Source organism: Trachemys scripta, chromosome 3 (genome assembly GCF_013100865.1).
Source record: "Trachemys scripta elegans isolate TJP31775 chromosome 3, CAS_Tse_1.0, whole genome shotgun sequence".
Classification (NCBI taxonomy): domain Eukaryota; kingdom Metazoa; phylum Chordata; order Testudines; family Emydidae; genus Trachemys; species Trachemys scripta.
This window is the reverse complement of record NC_048300.1, coordinates 114,961,394-114,982,757: the sequence shown is the minus strand read 5'-3', so window position 1 is coordinate 114,982,757 and position 21,364 is coordinate 114,961,394. Positions and strand designations below refer to the sequence as shown.

The 21,364-nt window shown below is 41.6% G+C and overlaps 1 protein-coding gene across 1 annotated transcript in view; it reads right to left on the bottom strand.

The window, feature by feature from the left end:
• Nucleotides 1–21,364, bottom strand: part of MAN1A1 (mannosidase alpha class 1A member 1) — a 208,750-nt gene that overhangs the window by 138,950 nt on the left and 48,436 nt on the right. The window contains exon 2 of the mRNA XM_034765788.1: nt 14,828–14,924. Within this exon, the coding sequence (XP_034621679.1) occupies nt 14,828–14,924 (97 nt within the window). The remainder of the gene's footprint in view (nt 1–14,827; nt 14,925–21,364) is intronic.

Sequence of the window (21,364 nt, the reverse complement as noted above, 5' to 3'; positions counted from 1 at the left end):
AACAAAGATATAATTCTGTCCTGCAGTAAAATCTCACAGGAAAATATTCTGTAATGATGATCCCTACAAACTTAAAACCAGACTGCATGGCTAACAGATCACCTAGAGTTAGGGTTGCCAATTTTGGTTGGACATATTCCTGGAGTCAAGTATCAGGGGGTAGCCGTGTTAGTCTGTATCTACAAAAACAACAAGGAGTCTGGTGGAACCTTAAAGACTAACAGATTTATTTGGGCATAAGCTTTCGTGAGTAAAAACCTCACTTCTTCGGATGCATAGAGTGAAAGTTACAGATGCAGGCATTATATACTGACACATGGAGAGCAGGGAGTTACTTCACAAGTGGAGAACCAGTGTTGACAGGGCCAATTCAATCAGGGTGGATGTAGTCCACTCCCAATAATAGATGAGGAGGTGTCAATTCCAGGAGAGGAAAAGCTGTTTCTGTAGTGAGCCAGCCACTCCCAGTCCCTATTCAAGCCCAGATTAATGGTGTTGAATTTGCAAATGAATTTTAGTTCTGCTGTTTCTCTTTGAAGTCTGTTTCTGAAGTTTTTTTGTTCAATGATAGTGACTTTTAAATCTGTAATAGAATGACCAGGGAGATTGAAGTGTTCACTTACTGGCTTATGTATGTTACCATTCCTGATGTCCGATTTGTGTCCATTTATTCTTTTGCGGAGGGACTGTCCGGTTTGGCCAATGTACATGGCAGAGGGGCATTGCTGGCACATGATGGCATATATGACATTAGTGGATGTGCAGGTGAATGAGCCCCGATGGTGTGGCTGATGTGGTTGGGTCCTCTGATGCTGTTGCCAGAGTAGATATGGGGACAGAGTAGGCAACGAGGTTTGCTACAGGGATAGGTTCCTGGGTTGGTGTTTCTGTGGTGTGGTGTGTAGTTGCTGGTGAGTATTTGCTTCAGGTTGGGGGGTTGTCTGTAAGCGAGGACTGGCCTGCCTCCCAAGGTCTGTGAGAATGAGGGATCATTTTCCAGGATAGGTTGTAGATCGTGGATAATGCGCTGGAGAGGTTCTGGCTGGGGGCTGTATGTGATGGCCAGTGGTGTTCTGTTATTGTCCTTGTTGGGCCTGTCCTGCAGTAGGTGATTTCTGGGTACCCGTCTTGCTCTGTCAATCTGTTTCCTCACTTCCCCAGGTGGGTATTGTAGTTTTACGAATGCTTGATAAAGATCTTGTAGGTGTTTGTCTCTGTCTGAGGGGTTGGAGCAAATTCGGTTGTATCTTAGGGCTTGGCTGTAGACAATGGATCGTGTGATGTGTCTTGGATGGAAGCTGGAGGCATGTAGATACGTATAGCGGTCAGTAGGTTTCCGGTATAGGGTGGTGTTTATGTGACCATCAATTATTTGTACTGTAGTGTCCAGGAAGTGGATCTCCTGTGTGGACTGGTCCAGGAAACAGCTTTTCCTCTCCTGGAATTGACACCTCCTCATCTATTATTGGGAGTGGACTACATCCACCCTGATTGAATTGGCCCTGTCAACACTGGTTCTCCACTTGTGAAGTAACTCCCTGCTCTCCATGTGTCAGTATATAATGCCTGCATCTGTAACTTTCACTCTATGCATCCGAAGAAGTGAGGTTTTTACTCACAAAAGCTTATGCCCAAATAAATCTGTTAGTCTTTAAGGTGCCACCAGACTCCTTGTTATATTCCTGGAGGTTTCATCACATGACATTAATCTTTAATTAAAGATTAATCTTTAATTCCTGGAGACTCCCGGACAATCCTGGAGGCTTGGCAACCCTAAGAAGTCTGAAAACTGTTAATTTTAAAAGAAGCTTCCCAGTAATGGCAGGTTAACATTACTGAGATACTAGGAAGTTACATGCATATTGGTTATTTACCTATATATCACTACTCCTTTTACTACACATGCTAATGAGCACATTTAGTATAGTTTCAGGGAAAGCGGTTGAGGGGAAGGAAAATTGTCTGGAGGAGAAAAGGGTAGAACTTACAGATTTCTTTCTACAATGCCAAAGACCATTTAATTTCTCCCTACTATTCATAAAGCAGCTAAGATTTTCAGTTCTGACTTTCCATGGGCTCTCACCTCATATTTGACACTCTCTACATAATGTCAGTTAATCCCCATTTCAAGTGGGTCATGCTAATGCACTTTGAGGAAGATACATACTACAGCATATTGCTTTAATTAGTGAAGAACTGGTTTCCAACATGACTGGTTCATTTCCTGCAATAACTCTAACTGCTACATGAGATAAGAAGTTTATTAGGCCAAGCAGGGAATTAAGATAGAAATGTAAAGATGTGTATGTTTGAAATCATACTAAATAGCAGTCCTACCCTACAAAGTGACAGTGTCACTACTCCATACCAAAACTGGGTATTGAAGATTTTACATCATTTTCTTTCTAAAACCAAAACCTCGTTTTGTTTTTAAAAACCCACAGATTTCAAATTTGTTTTTGTTTTGCTCTATCATTTTTGCCACTGAATGCAACAAAATAAGTGATATTCATAGGTTCTCTCTCCCACTTTCAATTTTCTTCTTTGTTTTTTTTTAACCACTAATTTCTCAAAAGCTGGAGATTTTGAGAAGTCAGAATAGCAAGAAAAAACCCCAGTCTCAAAAATGAAACAAAAATGCCCTGCACATAATTCATACTTGTGCATTTAGTAGCAAAAGTGGGAGAAACCCTGATATTTCTGATGTTGGTGAAATATTAGAAACTTTCAGAATCCTAAAGCTTTGCAAGAAAGTTTCCAGTTTGAAAGATTTTTTTTTGGGGGGGATAAAACAGCCTCACAAAAGTTATGGCTAGCTTTACCCCCACACTCTTAGTACACCTCAGCACTCCCAGACTTAGAACTGAGTTGCAGCATCAAGTCAGCACCAGAGGGATGGGATGTCCACATCAAGCAAATATACTTGCTTGTTTTTTGGAGGGGATGTTAAGAACTCCCAAAGCTTTTCACAGTCAAGAGACAGTTTACTACTCCCAATTAATTTTCACCAACACCCAGAAATCGGTATCGGGAATCCATTAGTTACAAGATTTCATCTACACAAACTTTTGCTAGTATGTCAATTAGGATTTTTAAAATATTTTTATACCAGCAGAAACCCTAATGTAGATGCAGCTATACTAGTATAAAAGTGCTTTTGCCAGGATAGGCTATTTTGATGAGGCAACCAATATCAACCGTAGCAGGAAAAATATCCCTGTCAGTATAAGCAACTGTACAGATCTAATACTAGGCAGTCCCTTCTCTCATACATACACATAGGACTATGAAATTCGTGGTCCATTTTGGCCAATTTCACAGTCATGGGATTTAAAAATAGTCAATTTCACAAGTTCAGATATTTACATCTGAAATTTCATGCTGTTATAACCCTGGGGGTCCGAACCCAAAAGAGGGTTGTGGGGAGGTCTCAAGGCTATTGTAGGGATGGGGGGGGTCACAGGTTTGGCACCCTTACTTCTGCACTGCTGCTGACAGAGGTGCTGCCTTCACAGCTGGGCAGCCAAAGAGCAGCAGGCAGCAGAGAGGAGGGTCGCATGGTATGGAAGGGGGTCAGACCTTTTTTAGTAAGTGGAGTGGGGACAAACTTAAGGTTGGGTGACTGCCCAGAGCCCAGTGGTCAGGTAGGTGCTGTGATGCATCCCCCCCAAACACACAGCCAGCCCAAAAGCCCTGTTAGCCCGTACCCCTCTCTTCCCCTCCCTCCTTCCCTCCCCACCCCCCAGACTCTGAGCACTGGGCCTGGAGCTGGGGAGAGGTAGGGCCGGGGACAAGAGCACCGGAAACTTTGTAGAAATAGGGAGGCCACTGGTACTGGGATGCGTATCTGTGTCTGTGTGTGTAGGCCATGTTTTTAAACATGGCATAGTGTGGGAGGGCAAGAGGCAGCATTGCCCATCTCCCCCCAAACAACAAGCCTCAGGCAGGCGTGGAGCAAAGCCCAGCCCCTGAAAGTGCCAAGCCGCGCCTGCCGAGGGCTTGCAGTTTGGGAGGGGCAGCAATGCTATGCCATGTTAAACAGGAGAGGCATGGCCCTCTGGTGCCCCCAGTTCCAGCCCCAGCAGCTGGGGAAGCCCCAGCCAGCAGCTCCTACTGTGTACCAGGCTCCAGCTGCTAGTCTCAGGTAGGCTGGGGAGGGACGGGACTTCCTCTTCTTCCGCAAGGGCTGCTCCTGGGTCCGGGAATATCTCCTGGCTGCAAGAAGCTCCATGGCTGTTCCCTGTACCCTGACCCCTTCCCCCGTGGCTGGGAAGTGATGAGGGCAGGAAGCAGGGGAGGGGTGTGGAGCTTCCAGCAGCCAGGGGAGGCTCCCAGAGGTGGGTCTCATCCAGCTCTGGGAGCGGCCCCTGCAGGAGCAGAGGAAGTTCTGTCCCTCCCCAACCCCGCCAGGACTAGCAGCTGGATCCCAGCACATGGTAGGAACCCCTCCTGGGGCACCCCAGCCCTGCCCCTTCCCAGCAGATTTCACAGGAGAAACCAGATTTCACGGTCCGGTAATAGCAATGGGAGATCATTTTTCAAGGCCGGTTTCAAGCGGAGTGCCCCAAGGATCAGTCCTGGGGCCGGTTTTTGTTTAATATCTTTATTAATGATCTGGAGGATGGTGTGGACTGCACTCTCAGCAAGTTTGCAGATGACACTAAACTAGGAGGCGTGGTAGATACACTGGAGGGTAGGGATCGGATACAGAGGGACCTAGACAAATTAGAGGATTGGGCCAAAAAAAAATCTGATTAGGTTCAACAAGGACAAGTGCAGAGTCCTGCACTTAGGACGGAAGAATCCTATGCACTGCTACAGACTAGGGACCGAATGGCTAGGTAGCAGTTCTGCAGAAAAGGACCTAGGGGTCACAGTGGACGAGAAGCTGGATATGAGTCAACAGTGTACTCTTGTTGCCACGAAGGCTAACGGCATTTTGGGCTGTATAAGTAGGGGCATTGCCAACAGATTGAGGAAGGTGATCATTCCCCTTTATTTGACATTGGTGAGGCCTCATCTGGAGTACTGTGTCCAGTTTTGGGCCCCACACTATAAGAAGGATGTGGAAAAATTGGAAAGAGTCCAGCGGAGGGCAACAAAAATGATTAGGGGTCTGGAGCACATGACTTATGAGGAGAGGCTGAGGGAACTGGGATTGTTTAGTCTCCAGAAGAGAAGAATGAGGGGGCATTTGATAGCTGCTTTCAACTACCTGAAGGGGGGTTCCAAAGAGGATGGAGCTCGGCTGTTCTCAGTGGTGGTAGATGACAGAACAAGGAGCAATGGTCTCAAGTTGCAGTGGGGGAGGTCTAGGTTGGATATTAGGAAACACTATTTCACTAGGAGGATGGTGAAGCACTGGAATGCATTACCTAGGGAGGTGGTGGAATCTCCTTCCTTGGAGGTTTTTAAGACCCGGCTTGACAAAGCCCTGGCTGGGATGATTTAGTTGAGAACTGGTCCTGCTTTGAGCAGGGGGTTGGACTAGATGACCTCCTGAGGTCCCTACCAACCCTGATATTCTATGATTCTTTATCCCAGGCTACATTGACTAAAATGGCACACGGATTCATTTGTCTCCAGAACTTTAATTTTTCTGGTGGCCATTTTAAGTGGGATATGTTCAATTTTTTTTCCTGCTTATTAATCTCACGAGTAGTTTGCACCAGCTACTCAAATCTAAATCTTGCACTATAATATTCACAAGCATAATTAGCAAAGTGATCTGTCCATCACTGTCAAACTTCAGCAACAATATAGCTGTTATTCTTCCTTGACACATAAAAGTAAAGGTTAAGTATAACACCTCACTTGTTCCACAGTGAAGGATGTCTAGCATGACCTTTGCTAACGCTCAGGCTAAGAAATATTTCAAAGTACAGTACATCTTTAGCAATTTTCCTGCACGTCTATCTAATGTCATGAAGGATTACAACCCCTATTTAGATATCTTGTTCTTATGATTTTATGGCTATTTCTTATTAAAATACTGGTCTCTGGTTTTCAGATGACAATTTATACTGTCTGAGCACTGGAACAACTTATACTGGATGCAAAATGACAACAGTAAGTAAATTACATTATAGACCCTTATCAGAATTTATTTACTGAAAAGCGATCCATCCTGAATCAATTAGTGAAGGTGAAATTTCACTTCTGTTTTATGGTACGTCAGAAAAACGGAGTTACAATTAGATCCAAATAACGTTTTAAACCATTTTGTTAAAACTATTTTAGTCAAATCAAATATTAAACCTTTCAAACAGCAATTAACTGAAACAAGAAAAATCAGTGTTCTCATAAATTTATCAAAGGGGTAGCCGTGTTAGTCTGTATCCACAAAAACAATGGGGAGTCCGGTGGCACCTTAAAGGCTAACAGATTTATTTGGGCATAAGCTTTCATGGGTAAAAAACCCACTTCTTCAAATGCATGGAGTCCACTGTTCTCATAAATTTAGACACTTTTGTTTCCCACACTTTTGAAAGCCGAGGACCTCCCTTCAGGAAAAGGGAACAAATCATGCCCCTCTGAAAACCTTGTGCATTTCTAGAGACCTATCCAAAAAATAATAGCCTTCATAATGATACTTGCTCTTTTCTTACACGCTTTGATAAGCAGTGAAATAGTTAACTTGATATTTAAATTATTATTTGACATCTGAATTAGCACCCACTGAAATAAGTGGCAGGTTTCAGAGTAGCAGTATATTCTATTTGCTACCCAATATCCATAAACCTGGAAATCCTGGACGCCCCATCATCTCAGGCATTGGCACCCTAACATCAGGCTTGTCTGGTTATGTGGACTCTCTCCTCAGGCCCTTCGCTACCAGCACTCCCAGCTATCTTCGAGACACCACTGACTTCCTGAGGAAACTACAATCCATCGGTGATCTTCCAGAAAACACCATCCTGGCCACTATGGACGCAGAAGCCCTCTACACCAATATGCCACACAAAGATGGACTACAAGCTATCAGGAAAGTATCCCCGATAATGTCACAGCTAACCTGGTGGCTGAACTTTGTGACTTTGTCCTCACCCACAACTATTTCACATTTGGGGACAATATATACCTTCAAGTCAGCGGCACTGCTATGGGTACCCGCATGGCCCCACAGTATGCCAACATTTTTATGGCTGACTTAGAACGCTTCCTTAGCTCTCGTCCCATAACGCCCCTACTTTACTTGCACTACATTGATGACATCTTCATCATCTGGACCCATGGAAAAGAAGCCCTTGAGGAATTCCACCATGATTTCAATAATTTCCATCCCACCATCAACCTCAGCCTAGATCAATCCACACAAGCGGTCCATTTCCTGGACACTACTGTGCTAATAAGCGATGGTCACATAAATACCACCCTATACCGGAAACCTACTGACCGCTACACTTACCTACATGCCTCCAGCTTCCATCCAGGACACACAACACGATCCATTGTCTACTGCCAAGCTCTAAGATATAACCGCATTTGCTTCAATCCCTCAGACAGAGACAAGCACCTACAAGATCTCTATCAAGCATTCTTAAAACTACAATACCCACCTGCTGAAGTAAAAAAAAAAAAAAAAACAGATTGACAGAGTCAGGTGAGTACCCAGAAGTCATCTCCTACAAGACAGGCCCAACAAAGAAAATAACAGAACACCACTAGCTATCACCTTCAGCCCCCAACTAAAACCTCTCCAGCGCATCAAAGATCTACAACCTATCCTGAAAGATGATCCCTCACTCTCACAGATCTTGGAAGACAGACCTGTCCTCACTTATAGACAACACCCCAACCTAAAGCAAATACTCACCAGCAACCACACATCACTGAACAAGAACACTGACCCAGGAACCTATCCTTGTAACAAACCCCGATGCCAACTCTGTCCACATATCTATTCAAGTGACATCATCATAGGACCTAATCACATCAGCCATACCATCAGGGGCTCGTTCACCTGCACATCTACCAATGTGATATATGCCATCATGTGCCAGCAATGCCCCTCTGCCATGTACATTGGCCAAACCGGACAGTCTCTAGGCAAAAGAATTAATGGACACAAATCTGACATCAGGAATCATAATACTCAAAAACCAGTGGGAGAACACTTTAACCTGTCTGGTCATTCAATGACAGACATGTGGGTGGCTATCTTACAACAGAAAAACTTCAAAAACAGACTCCAAGGAGAGACTGCTGAGCTGGAATTGATATGTAAACTAGATACAATCAACTCAGGATTGAATAAGGACTGGGAATGGCTGAGCCATTACAAACATTGAGTCTATCTCCCCTTGTAAGTACTCTCACACTTCTTATCAAACTGTCTGTACTGGGCTACCTTGATTTTCACTTACTTAATTGGCCTCTCAGAGTTGGTAAGACAACTCCCACCTGTTCATGCTCTCTGTATGTGTGTATATATAGCTCCTCAATATATGTTCCATTCTATATGCATCCGAAGAAGTGGGCTGTAGCCCTCGAAAGCTTATGCTCTAATAAATTTGTTAGTCTCTAAGGTGCCACAAGTACTCCTGTTCTTTTTGAAATAAGTGAGTTCATACCTCAGCTATTGGTCCTGGATCTCTGCAAACTCAGTATATGCCTTCACAGCAAAGTTAACCTACGTGATCGGTACCCAGCTGTGAGTACCCTGGTCAGTCTAAACTGGGCGTGAGCATCCCCACAGCTAAGTCATACCTGTGTTACTATGTCCTCATCCTACATAAAAGGATAAATGGACACAAATCAGGTATTAGGAATGGCAATATACAAAAACCTATAGGAAAACACTTCATCCTCCCTGGACACACAATAGCAGATGTAAAGGTAGCCATCCTGCAGCAAAAAAACTTCAGGACCAGACTTCAAAGAGAAACTGCTGAGCTTCAGTTCATCTGCAAATTTGACACCATCAGCTCAGGATTAAACAAAGACTGAATGGCTAGCCAACTACAAAAGCAGTTTCCCCTCCCTTGGTGTTCACACCTCAACTGCTAGAAGAGGGCCTCATCCTCCCTGATTGAACTAATCTCTAGCCTTACTCACTCTTGCTTGCATATTTATACCTGCCCCTGGAAATTTCCATTACATGCATCCGAAGAAGTGGGTATTCACCCATGAAAGCTCATACTCCTATACGTCTGTTAGTCTATAAGGGTACATCTATACTTACCTCCGGGTTCGGCGGTAAGCAATCGATCTTCTGGGATCGATTTATCACCTCTTGTCTAGATGCGATAAATCGATCCCGGAAGTGCTCACCGTCGACGTCGGTACTCCTGCTCCACAAGAGGAGTATGAGGAGTCGACGGGGGAGCCTGCCTGCCACGTGTGGACCCGCGGTAAGTACCTTGTAGTTCGAACTAAGGTACTTCGACTTCAGCTACGTTATTCACGTAGCCGAAGTTGCGTATCTTAGTTCGAACTGGGGAGTTAGTGTGGACCAGCCCTAAGGTGCCACAGGACTCTTTGCTGCTTTTATGTCCTCACTGGTTCTTTATTCACCTACATGTGTCTCTGAGGGCATATCCCATGGTTCTTTGTGCTGAGACATTAGGATTCTTTCACAGTTAGTATTGTCAATTGCAGAAGAACCTATCTGTTCTTTCAAAATAGCAATGGAAGATTATCAGCACTTGAGTGATTTTTGTCTGTGTCCTCAGTGGAAAGTGGGTGGATTCCAGTCTAGGCTTAAAGCACCTCCAAACCCAGATAGAGGTTTTTGTATGTGGATGGGGTTGAGCTAAAAACCAAGTAAGAGTCTGGGTTGATTCTGCAATGAAGACATATCCTCAATACTGCTGCACTGACGACGCTTGGATATTTTAAAATTTCTCTTTTCACTCAGTTATGTTGGCAAGTGGCATGTGTGCCCATTTGGTACAAGCAGCACATGGCCCTCAAAGACCAAGTAGGAGCTCTTGAGGCCAGAGTGGCTGAACTGGAGGAGCTAAGGAAGACAGGTAGATAGACAAGACTTTCTGGGACACAGTAGAGTCTCCGACCCCTACTCTAACAGCCTCTGTGCTGGTGAGGAGGAAGAAAGTCTAATTAGATAACATCAAAGTGGAGCGGAAGGAAATGCTCCTATAGTTGAGACCCTCCTCTTCCAGATGATGTCATAGTATCCTTTCACACTGAGGACATCCCTCTGGGTGAGGGGACCCCAGTTATTAGGAAGATAGGTAATAGTAATGGGGGATCATAGGAAATATAAACAACTGTGTTTGTAATCACCTGGAGAACCTCATGGAGGTAAATTGCTTGCCAGGTGCAAAGGAAAGGTTGCTGATTTCTCAAGACATGGAGTCCAAATTTAGGTTGCTAGGTAAGAGATTAAAGCCTAGGACCTTCATGGTAGCATTCTCCATAATGCTTCCCATTCCATGAATGTGTCCAATTAGACAGACAGAACTACAGGATCTCAACATGCAGATGAAACAATGATATAGTGAGGAATTTTTTAGGATTATTAGGAATTGAGGAACCTTTTGGAAAAGGAGGAATCTATACAAGAAGTATGGGCTCCACCTAAACCAAAACAGAACCAGATAGCTGACATGTAAAATTAAAAAGGTCGTAGAGGAGGTTTTTTTTTTAATTTATTATTATTATTATTTTTTTAAACTAAGTGTGGAGGGGGAAGTCAACAAGTGCAGAGGAGCACATGGTTTGGGACAGAGACATCCCTTAGGAGAGGATCTTTTAATGGGGATTCTCTGTATCCTATTAAAAAGGAGAGGATAGAAACTGATAAAATACAGGTAGGAGCTGAATAGAAACAGTCAAATGAAAAAGAGTCCTATTCAATTACATGACATGAAGGCAGACCACTAAATATTGAAAAATTTTGTAACTGCTTATATACAAATGCTAGAAGTCCAAGTACTAAGATGGGTGAACTTGAGTGCCTGGTATTAAATGAGAATACTGATATAATAGGCATCACAGAAACCTGATGATATGATAATGGGACAAAATATATAGGAATGACAGAGCAGGTTATTCTGGTGGGGGATAGGCAGTATAAATGAAAGCATGCATATAGAGTAAAGTTTAGCAAAAATCTTAAGTGAAACAAACTGTACCATGAAATTTCTATAGATAGAAATTCCAGGCTTGAGTATAATAGGAATATACTACCAACCACCTGACTAGAATGATGATAGTTATTATGAAATGCTCAAGTAGATGAGAAGCTATAAAAATAGAAAAAACTCAGTAATAATGAGGGATTTCAACTGTCCCCATATTGAATAGGTACATGTCAGCTCAGAATGGGATGCACAAATAAAATTTCTAGACACTATTAGTAACTGCTTCTTGGAGCAGCTAGTCCTGGAACTCACAAGGAGAGAGACATTTTTTGATTTAGTCCCAAGAGGTGAATATAGCTGAACCACTCAGTAATAACGACAATAATGTAATTAAATTTAACGTCCTTGTAGGGGGGAAATATACCAAAGCAGCTCCCACAGTAGCATTTAACTTCAAAAAGGGGAGCTACACAAAAATGAGGACACTAGTTAAAAACAGAACTTAAAAGGAAGTCATAAGAGTGAAATGCCTCCAAACTGCATGGAAACTTTAAAAAACAACATAATAGAGGCTCAAATTACTGTGGTGTTTAATTTGGGGTATACATGTAAGAGGACCAAAAAATTCAATGGCTAAAAAAAAAGGCAAAAAGAAGAAGAAGTTAGAGACAAAAAGATATAATTTAAAAATTGGAAGTCAAATCCTACTGAAAAAAAAAACAGAAAGCAGCATAAACTCTGCTGTTTAGTTTTTGTCTTTCGCTAGTTGCTCTTCAAATTCTTTATTAGCCTTTCTAATTATACTTGACTTGCCAAAAAATACTTTAAGTACATCAGAAGCAGGGAGCCTGTCAAACAATCAGTGAGGCCACTGGACGATTGAGGTGCCAAAGGAGCACACTAGAAAGACAAGGCCATTGCAGAGAAGCTAAATGAAGCCTTCACTACAGGAGGATGGGAGGGAGATTCCCACATCTGAGCCATTCTTTTTAGCTGACAAATCTGAGGAACTGTCCCAGATTAAGGCATCAATAGAGAAGGGTTTTGGAACATACCGATGACCTAAAAAGTAATAAGTCACCAGGACCAGATGGTATTCATGCAAGAGTTCTGAAGGAACCTAAGTATGCATTGCAGAACTACTAGCTGTGGTACATCACTTAAGTCAGCCTCTGTACCAGATAACAGGAAGATACACAATGTGACACCAATTTTTTTTAAAAAGGCTCCAGAGACCATCTGGCAATTACAGGTCTGTAAGCTTAACTTTCAGGCAAATTGGTTAATTCTCTTCTTTACTATAGCTTTAATCAGATAAATAGATTAATATTGGTTGGGGAAGAGTCAAAACGATTTTTGTGAAGGGAAATCATGCCTCACCAATCTATTAGAATTCTTTGAGAGGGTCAAACGAACATAGACAAAGGTGATCCAGTGCATATAGTGTCAAAGATTTTTCTGCAAGCCCAAATAAAAGGTCCTTCACCAAAGGCTCTTAAGCAAAGTAAGCAGTCATGGGATAAGAGGGAAGATCCTCTCATGGATCAGTAATTGGTTAAAAGACAGGAAAAAGGGTAGGAATAAATGGTCAGTTTTCAGAAGGGAGAGATGTAAATAGTGGTGTCCCTAGGGGTCTGTACTGGTACCTGTGCTATTCAATATATTCATAAATGGATCTGGGAAAAGGGATAAACAGTGAGGTGGCAAATTTTGCAGATGATACAAAATTATTGAAGATAGTTAAGTCCAAAGCAGCTATGAAGAGCTGCAAAGGGATCTCACAATAGTGGGTGAATGAACAATAAAATGGCAGATGAAATTCAGTATTGATAAATGCAAAGTAATGCACATTGGAAAACATAATGCCAACTATACCCACAAAATGATGGGGTCTAAATTAGCTGTTCCCACTCAAGAAAGATCTTGGAGTCATGGTAGACAGTTCTCTGAAAACAGCTCCTCAAATGTGCAGCGGCAGTCAAAAAAGCTATCAGAACATTAGGAGCCATTAAGAAAGACAGATAAGACAGAAAAGATAATGCCACTATATAAATCGATGATACACCCACACCTTGAATACCACATGCAGTTCTGGTTTCCCAGCTCAAAAAATATATTAGAAATGGAAACGGTACAGAGAAGGGCAACAAAAATGATTAGGGGTATGGATCAGCTTCCAGATGAGGAGAGATTCAAAAACTGGGACAGTCGTCTCTTTTCCAAGGTGAACAAAGGGAAGATATGATAGTTGTCTATAAAACCATAAATGGTGTGTAGAAAGTGAATAGGGAAGTGTTATTTACCTCTTCACATAACAGACGGAAGTATGTCTTCACACAACGCGCAGTCAACCTGTGGAACTCGTTGCCATGGGATGTTGTAAAGGCCAGAAGTATAACGGAGTTCAAAGATGAATTAGATACGTTCATGGAGAAGTAGTTTATCAATGGCTATTTACCAAGATCATCAGAGATGCAACCCCATGCTCTGGGTGTCCCTAAGCCTCTGACTGCCAGATGCTGGGACTGGACACCAGGAGATGGATCACTGAATTGCCCTGTTCTGTTCATTCCCTCTGAAGCACTGGCCAGTCAGAAAAAAGGGCACTGGGCTAGCTGGACCACTGGTCTGACCCATTATGGCCATTCTTATGTTCTCATCCCTCTCCCCCCGCCCCCTCCATTTCCCCACACATACACTCACAACCTTTGAATCCTGAGGGGGGTAAAACCTGAACTTCTGGAAATGCTGCAATAGAATACTTAACTCTTGAAGATTTGCTAAATGCTGCATTTAGGCTGTTTTAGGAGTGTCATCCAAAGATAATACAATTTTTCATCTCTTCTCCCGTTTCAAGCAAGATATAAACACCCTATTTTAAAATATATATAGTTTTACATATTTTTGTATCTTTCTAATAAATCAAAGCTATGCACTATCTTTTGGGCATCAGGGAAATTAGTTCGCTTTTATTAGTCTTCATTATTCTGGAAATGACAACAGTTTCTATATTCTAATAAGCAATTTTCAGGGTTTTTTTTTTCTGTTCTACAAGGTTTAAGCCAACACTAATCTGTGCATAAGAAAGCAGTGCTCTCCACTCAACCTCTCCTTTAGCTGCTTCTCTTCTATTAAGTCCTGCACCATTTCTAAATTCAAAAGATATTTCTAAAATGCATTACCTTTGTCTTCTGTCCACACTCTTCCAGTACAGCTATAACTCTTTCAAGCTAATTTCGGGCTGAAGAAATGTTTAACACTAATTTATAGCTATATCTCTTGCAACATTTATGGGTACAACTATAGGCCATCTCACAAAAGAGAGAACCAGTTAGAGATTTTCTCCATTTCAAGTCAATTAACAGGTCACTCACTCCTTGCCAGAAGATACTTGTGAAAGCTCCACTTTTGCACTCACATGAAATAGGTAGTGGTAGCCATGTCCCTGGTATAGCATTTAATTTTTTATTTTATGTTTTTACTGTGTGTAGCGACAAAGTGATCTAGATCAGAGTAGTGTAATACAGTGTAATTATCCACATATGGTATAGCGCCGAAATTATTCATTATCTTCATTCAGAGGAGCAAGATGACGTAACTTGTGACAAGGCAATGCAAGCCATCACCTTAATCTGTTAACCTCTATACACAACATTCTATGCAAAAAATGTCAGTATCACAACAGCTGGGAAGAGAATGTGTATCACCACTGTAATCTCTTCAACTGGTTTACTGTCCTAACATTCATGTCACTAAGTACAAAAGTACAAACTACTCACCAAATAAATTGCTTGAATGTCCTTGTTTAGATATGGGTTTCAGTTCATTTAATCCCCAAGCGTAACGCTTATAATTATCCCAGGAATGTTTCATCATCTGGAGGGAAATGAAAGCAGGATTATAATGTTGATTTAACAAGAAAACATAACAGCAAATACTGACTGAGAATATACTGTATTTTCAAGATGTGTTTAATTCAATGCTTAAATAAATTCAGGTTGCATGTATTAAATTAATTCCTGGAATATCTTCTAACAGCACTGTGTTACTGATGCGATACTATGGTTATACTAGAGGTTCCATTTCAATTAAATCCATTCTCAAATTTATTATTGAGACCAATTAATTCTCATCAAGATGAAATTTGGTATAGAGTATATTAATTCAGTTAAGAATTTTCCTCAGATAATAAACTGCTGGAACCAAGACAAGTAAATATTACTTTGAAGACAGTCTGACATGTGTTCTCCTGGAGCAGGTGAGGGCAATTTTTAAGAGATCAAAATTTGGCAGAGTTTTAGAGTAGTTTTCAATATCTGGCAAAGAGATTGTGGCTTGGATATAAACTAGCTGGTTCAAGATCCGTCCAGGTAACACCAGCGGAAGAGGTCTAGGCAAAATAGGGGGGGGGGGGGGCGGCGGCGGGGAATTAACTTAGCTACCATAGCTGCCCGCTGCTTCATTTGAGAAGCTATGTTCATATTTTAAAATTACTATAATTTGCAACTGTGAATGGAGAGAGGGGATATCATACTGAATCATTTGCTGCTCCTGGATGTCTTTTAGCAGCAGTAGCCAATAGCTTTCTTTCTATGACTGAACGTTCCCACAAATGCAAATATACCCATACCAATAGGTACACCAAGGAGTATGTTGGTCTTTGAAAGTACTAAACTCATTTTGAGGAATTCTAGTACCTCAAGGGAAGATTACTAAGGCCTGATCTACACTAGCAAATTAGATCCATTTAACTACACTGGTCAGGGGTGCAAAAAATAAAAATAAAAAAAATCCATGTCTAAGTGGTGTACTTAAACCAGTCTCAATCCAGGTGTAGACAGCACTAGATCAACAGAAGAATTTTTCTGTCGACCTAGCTATCGCCTCTTGGAGAGGTGGATGACCTAAACCGACAGGATAAGTCCTTCTGTCAGCGTAGGTAGTGTCTACAGTGGTGCAGCTGTGCCACTTTAGCATTTTAAATGTGCACAACCTCTAAAACACATATCATCTGAACAGAGTATTTCTTCAAGTGTGTTTTCTCAGAGCCACAGAACCTACATATATGATCACTAAATCACACCTAGCTAGACCATAATGCTTCTCTGGAATGGATTGAAACAGGAGTTTGCAAAACGTGGGATGTGCCCCCCAGATGGAGGGCACATGACGAGGCTGTCAGACGGGTACCAGGACCTGATGGAGCCATACTGAAGAACTGGTTTCAGGAGGGGATTTTGTCTGGCAGGAGAAGTGGATGGGGCTGTGAGAGGGCATCTCAACTGCTGGAACCAGGCTCCTTGCCAGTCTTGCTTCCCCACTGCTGCAGCAGTCACCAATCAGCAGTTGACCACCTCTGCTGCGGAGACCAAGCAGAAACTCTGCAAACAAAGAGCAGAAGTCTGGACCCTGGGAGTACTGACCCCCTTGCGGACAGTGCCGCCTCCTGATCCCAGACCGTCAGAATGGCCCCATCTACACAAGTCTGATGGATTGGTAAGGACACATCTCCATTCTCTGGTTAGGCTGGGTCCCTCTGCCGACCCCATTTATCTGAATACCCATCTTCCAGCAAGTTGGATTTGGTCCTGGAAGGCAACTCCTGTGCAACTGAGTAGAAGACAGGGTGGAGGAGGTGGGCCTATGTCAACAGGGCAGAGCTTGATAAGGGGAGGGCAACAAGGTTGCTCCTCAATACACACAGTGCCCTCTGCTGAGGTGGCGGGGGGCAGCAGCTCCTACAAAGCTAAGTGTTTCACAGTTAGCAAGCCATTGAGATGGATGTCTGTTTATACCTCTCAAATAATCATTTCGTAACAAATACTCCTGTGAAAGATTAAGGGTAAGTCTCCACTACCCGCTGGATTGGTGGGCAGCGATCGTTCCAGCAGGGGATCAATTTATCGTGTCTACTCTAGACGCGATAAATCGACTTCCGAGCCCTCTCCCGTCAACTCCTGTACTCCAGCGCCGTGACAGGATCAAGCAGAGTCAATGGGGGAGCGGCAGCAGTTGACTCACTGCAGTGAAGACACCACGATAAGTTGATCTAAGTACGTCGACTTCAGCTATGAAGTTGCGTAACTTAGATAGATTCCCTCCCCCCCGCCCAGTGTAGACCAGGCCCTAGTCAAGTGGCAGAAGGATATTTTTACCCCCCCTCCCTTCAAGCTTCTCTGCATCTATGTAAACCAGTAAGTATGTTAATCAATTTTTTTCACTATTTAGTTTTAGACAAAGAAAAAGCTCCCTGTAAAGTATGTTTCACCAGGCATCAGTTACAACCTTATGGAATCATTATAGAGCATTCACTAAGAAGTGAACACAATTCAGAACTTTTACAACTGACACTAGTCTCCAGGATCTCTCAGATCTCAAACTCCAGCTTCATTTGAAGCATATATTTCTTGTAATGCCAACTGCAAAATGAACTGGACACGAATCACATTTGTGATCAAGCATTCCATGTTACAATCAATGTTACCACTCCCAACTCACAGAATACATTCTTTAACGTGGGAGTGAAAGTACTGTTACATTTATACCTACATTCAAATACAGGGGAGTTGCATCTTAAGCAGGGGTTAGGTTCTGAAGTCAGCGCGTAAGGAGAAAATCGCGTATAGTCAAACACTCATTGAGTGGAACGGCGGGCGGAATCGCCCGCACTACAGGTACAGTATTTAAATTGTTGTCTTTTTTTGTTTTTGTTTTGCTGAGCGAGTATAGTTAAAATCGCGTAAGTTAAATGCGCCTATGATGCAACTCCACTGTAGCCTCAAATGTTTGACTAGCAATATGGGAATTCAGAGTCCATGTTGCTAATCTGTCTACTGCCTAATGACCCTTTATTGTAGATGGTCTCCGATGACATATAGGCTACAAATGGAACAAATGAGTTAAAAACTGAAGGGAGCATGTTATATACTGATCGGTATATTGACCTTCATTCAAATCTACACTTATATCCAATATCCAAAAATGAGCAAAGGCAATAAGGCCTTCTTCAGATGGTGCTTGTTAACTGTTGAAATTTCTATTTACGTGAGTACACTAGCAGTGCTGGATAAGTTAACAGCCTCAAATTCTGTCATTCACTAAGGGTATGTCTACACCTACCAGCGATCAACGCTGCAGTGAAGACCCACTAAATCAATGGCAAGATCGCACTCCTGTCAATTCCGGTAGTCCACCAGAAGGAGAAGCATAATGTAAGTCAACTCTCCCATGGACCCAGTGCAGTGCAGACACTGCAATAAGTCGACCTAAACTACGTCGACTTCAGCTATATTATTCACATAGCCTGAGTTGCGTAACTTAGGTTGACTTAACCCCGTAATGTAGATCTGCCCTAAATGTTTGCAATTCCCACTGGCTTCAATCAAAATTGTATGCAGCCAAGAGAAATATTTGACCTTTATTCTTGAAGATTTTTCAACTGCAATATTTTGTAGCAGGCTGAACCAAGGTAAAGTTTCACTGCAGCAGAGCAGGCCTGTCTACAGTAAGGGTTTGCACAAGAATCAATTTCCTTAGCATAAAACTGGGCTTTACTGATTGTCTCACTTTATTATTTCATTTTTAAAGCCAAACCATGCACACATATGGTATAAATATGAAGCAGAAGAGACTGGATATTTCCTTCCCGTCTTTTCTTGGCTTTTCATTGAGTTATTATTCCATCCTCCACTAGAATCCAGCAAGCTTCTAGAAGAAACACTCCTGCAAGACCACACCACCTGCAGCTACAGAGCAAGGAGAAGTTATGGTGGGAATCAACTTCAGAGGAGCAGGTGGGAGAGTAGCATAAGTCCTGGACACCAAAAGTTAGTTTCTTCCAGTTTCCTTACCATAGCCCTGAGGTCTGCACTGGGTATGTCCATTCTCCCTCCTCCCCTCCTGTAGCATGTAAAATTGCTCTAAGAGTAAAGTGTGGCTACAGGAGAGTGAAGGGAGAATGAATATACCCAGTGCAGACACCAGTACTTAAGTAAATACTTAAAATAATTGTTTTTCTGTAATCTGCATCTTTAACCTATAACCCAATATTATAATTATACCCTTGGGATGGGAAAACATCCTCACTTCAATACCTAGTTATAGACCATAATCTATAATATGTCTTTGGTCAGATCATGACAAATATTTTTCACCAAAACCTGGCTTCTCAATTTCACAAAAATGGGCAACATTTTCCATAGATTCTCTCCCCCCTCCTTCCCCGCCAGCCCCATTTTGCAACCAATTCTGCTTTTGACATCCAAATTAGACATGCTTTATTTAGATACTTTCCACCCTCTCCACACATTTTCATAAACTTAACCAGGTATAACTGAAATCTCCCAAGTATTAGACTGAAAGCTGGCTAAAGAAGAAATAGAAAGTTACTCTGTAAAGTTTAATTTAAACACCAACACAATCATAAAATAATGAGACAGTATAATTAAAATAATTTAATAGGAATCCTAGTTGTCCACTTCATTTAAACAGAGCAGCCCTAGCCCCCTGAATATCAGATTCTTAACTGCTGATCAGGAAGGATGATCATTTTCTGCATCTGGGCTCAACACTTTCCTTTTCAAAGCAAGTAAGAGTATTTAGAGGATAGAAAATATAATCTAACCGAGGAATTTGACCCGCTGGTGTTGAAATAATTGAAAAGTGTTAGCCAGACCATTGAATCCACCATATTTTGTGCCAGACACTATATCTTCTACCTAGCAACAGCAGAAAAGAGTAGCAGCAATTATTTTTCTTCTCAGAAACAAATTCTGCCCTGACTGACAGATTTGCCAGAATACTTCACAACAGTTTTCTGGAAGTCGAGGATACTTTTATTATGCTCCTCAAAGACTTCTGCATATTGCTTGTATTTTACAAGAATCACTAAATATGGCTGTACTAAGCACTTATCCTAATTATTTCATCTGATGTTCAGAGGAGTTCTTTGTCATTGTGTCATGACAGCTTATTAGAGAAAAGTCTTTCATTTGGTTTCATGGAGACACTTTCCTAATGAAACAGAAGAGAATCAGAATACTTATCTTTTGGGTTACTAAATATTGCAAGGATACATGCTCGGTTGTGTTAATGAAAGATCTTAGAATACCCATTACAGTGGATTAGCCGATACAAGCAGACATGGTTTTGTGGTCTTCTGTAGAGCAATTCAGCAAGTAGAGAAAAGCATATAATATGTTACAGATGTACAATAGGTGAAGTGCACCAAATAGTCAAGTCCTTGGCCCAGAGGAACTTACAGTTACATGGAATTAGTCAATACAATACAGTGCAGTATGGTCTTTATAGCTGGAATGCTTAATTTAACAGTTGAGCCTTTCTTTAATCAATAAATGTGGAAACACAAGACCATGAACTGGAAGACTGTACCAAGCATTAGGGGATAGATTATCATTTCTTAACAAGTATGTTAAGATCAGTCAGTGACAAACATGAATTTTTAGTTTGCAGTGTTCTTGTAGCCATGTTGGCCCCATGTTGAGACAGACAAGGTGGAGGAGGTAATATCTTTCATTGGACCAACTTAGAAAACTAGGTAAAAATTTACCATTTAATATTATTAAAGTCACATTCTTCAGTTTAAGTAAGTCAAATAATAAGTGTATTTGGCAAAAAATTAAGATGTCAAACTGCCTCGAAGTGAATTCAAAACTGAACTAGCCGAACAGACATTTTAACAGCAGGACTTAAATTTTTTATTTAATAAGCTCCTTTTACAAGTGTTTAATATTTATTGGTATTGAGAAAATTTCTGAGTGCAGTTCTGAATTAGCAAGTAGAATGTTCATCTGCTGAATTTACCCTTAAATTATTGCTAGTAGAATGCTTAGTGTCAGAGCCAACAAACTTTTCAAACTTAAAAATGAAAGACCTCAATGTTCTGATATGATACATATAATAGTGGGTAAGTTTTTATACCTGCAATTTAATGTCATTAATAGGTTAATTGGGCTATTCTAAAAATCATGTCAACAATAAAAGGACATCTTAAGAAAAACTACAATGCTCAATGTGGCTACTTATTTGCATCTGTATACTTGCTCTCTTTTCTTCTTCTCTATCCCCTTGTCTCTCTTCAGGTAAAAGTCACACTGGTTGAGTGCATAGGCTGAGACATTGCTTTCTAGAAATATCTGAACTCAGGCATGCAAGGTGCACACCAAGGAAGGGGATTCATACAGGCAACACTCAAAAGACAAGGTAACATTTATTTCTATTATAGAAAGTTTGAGGCTATCAACTTATTTTTCAGGAAGTAGAAAAATCTCTTCTTAGGTGACCATAGGCGTGACTAC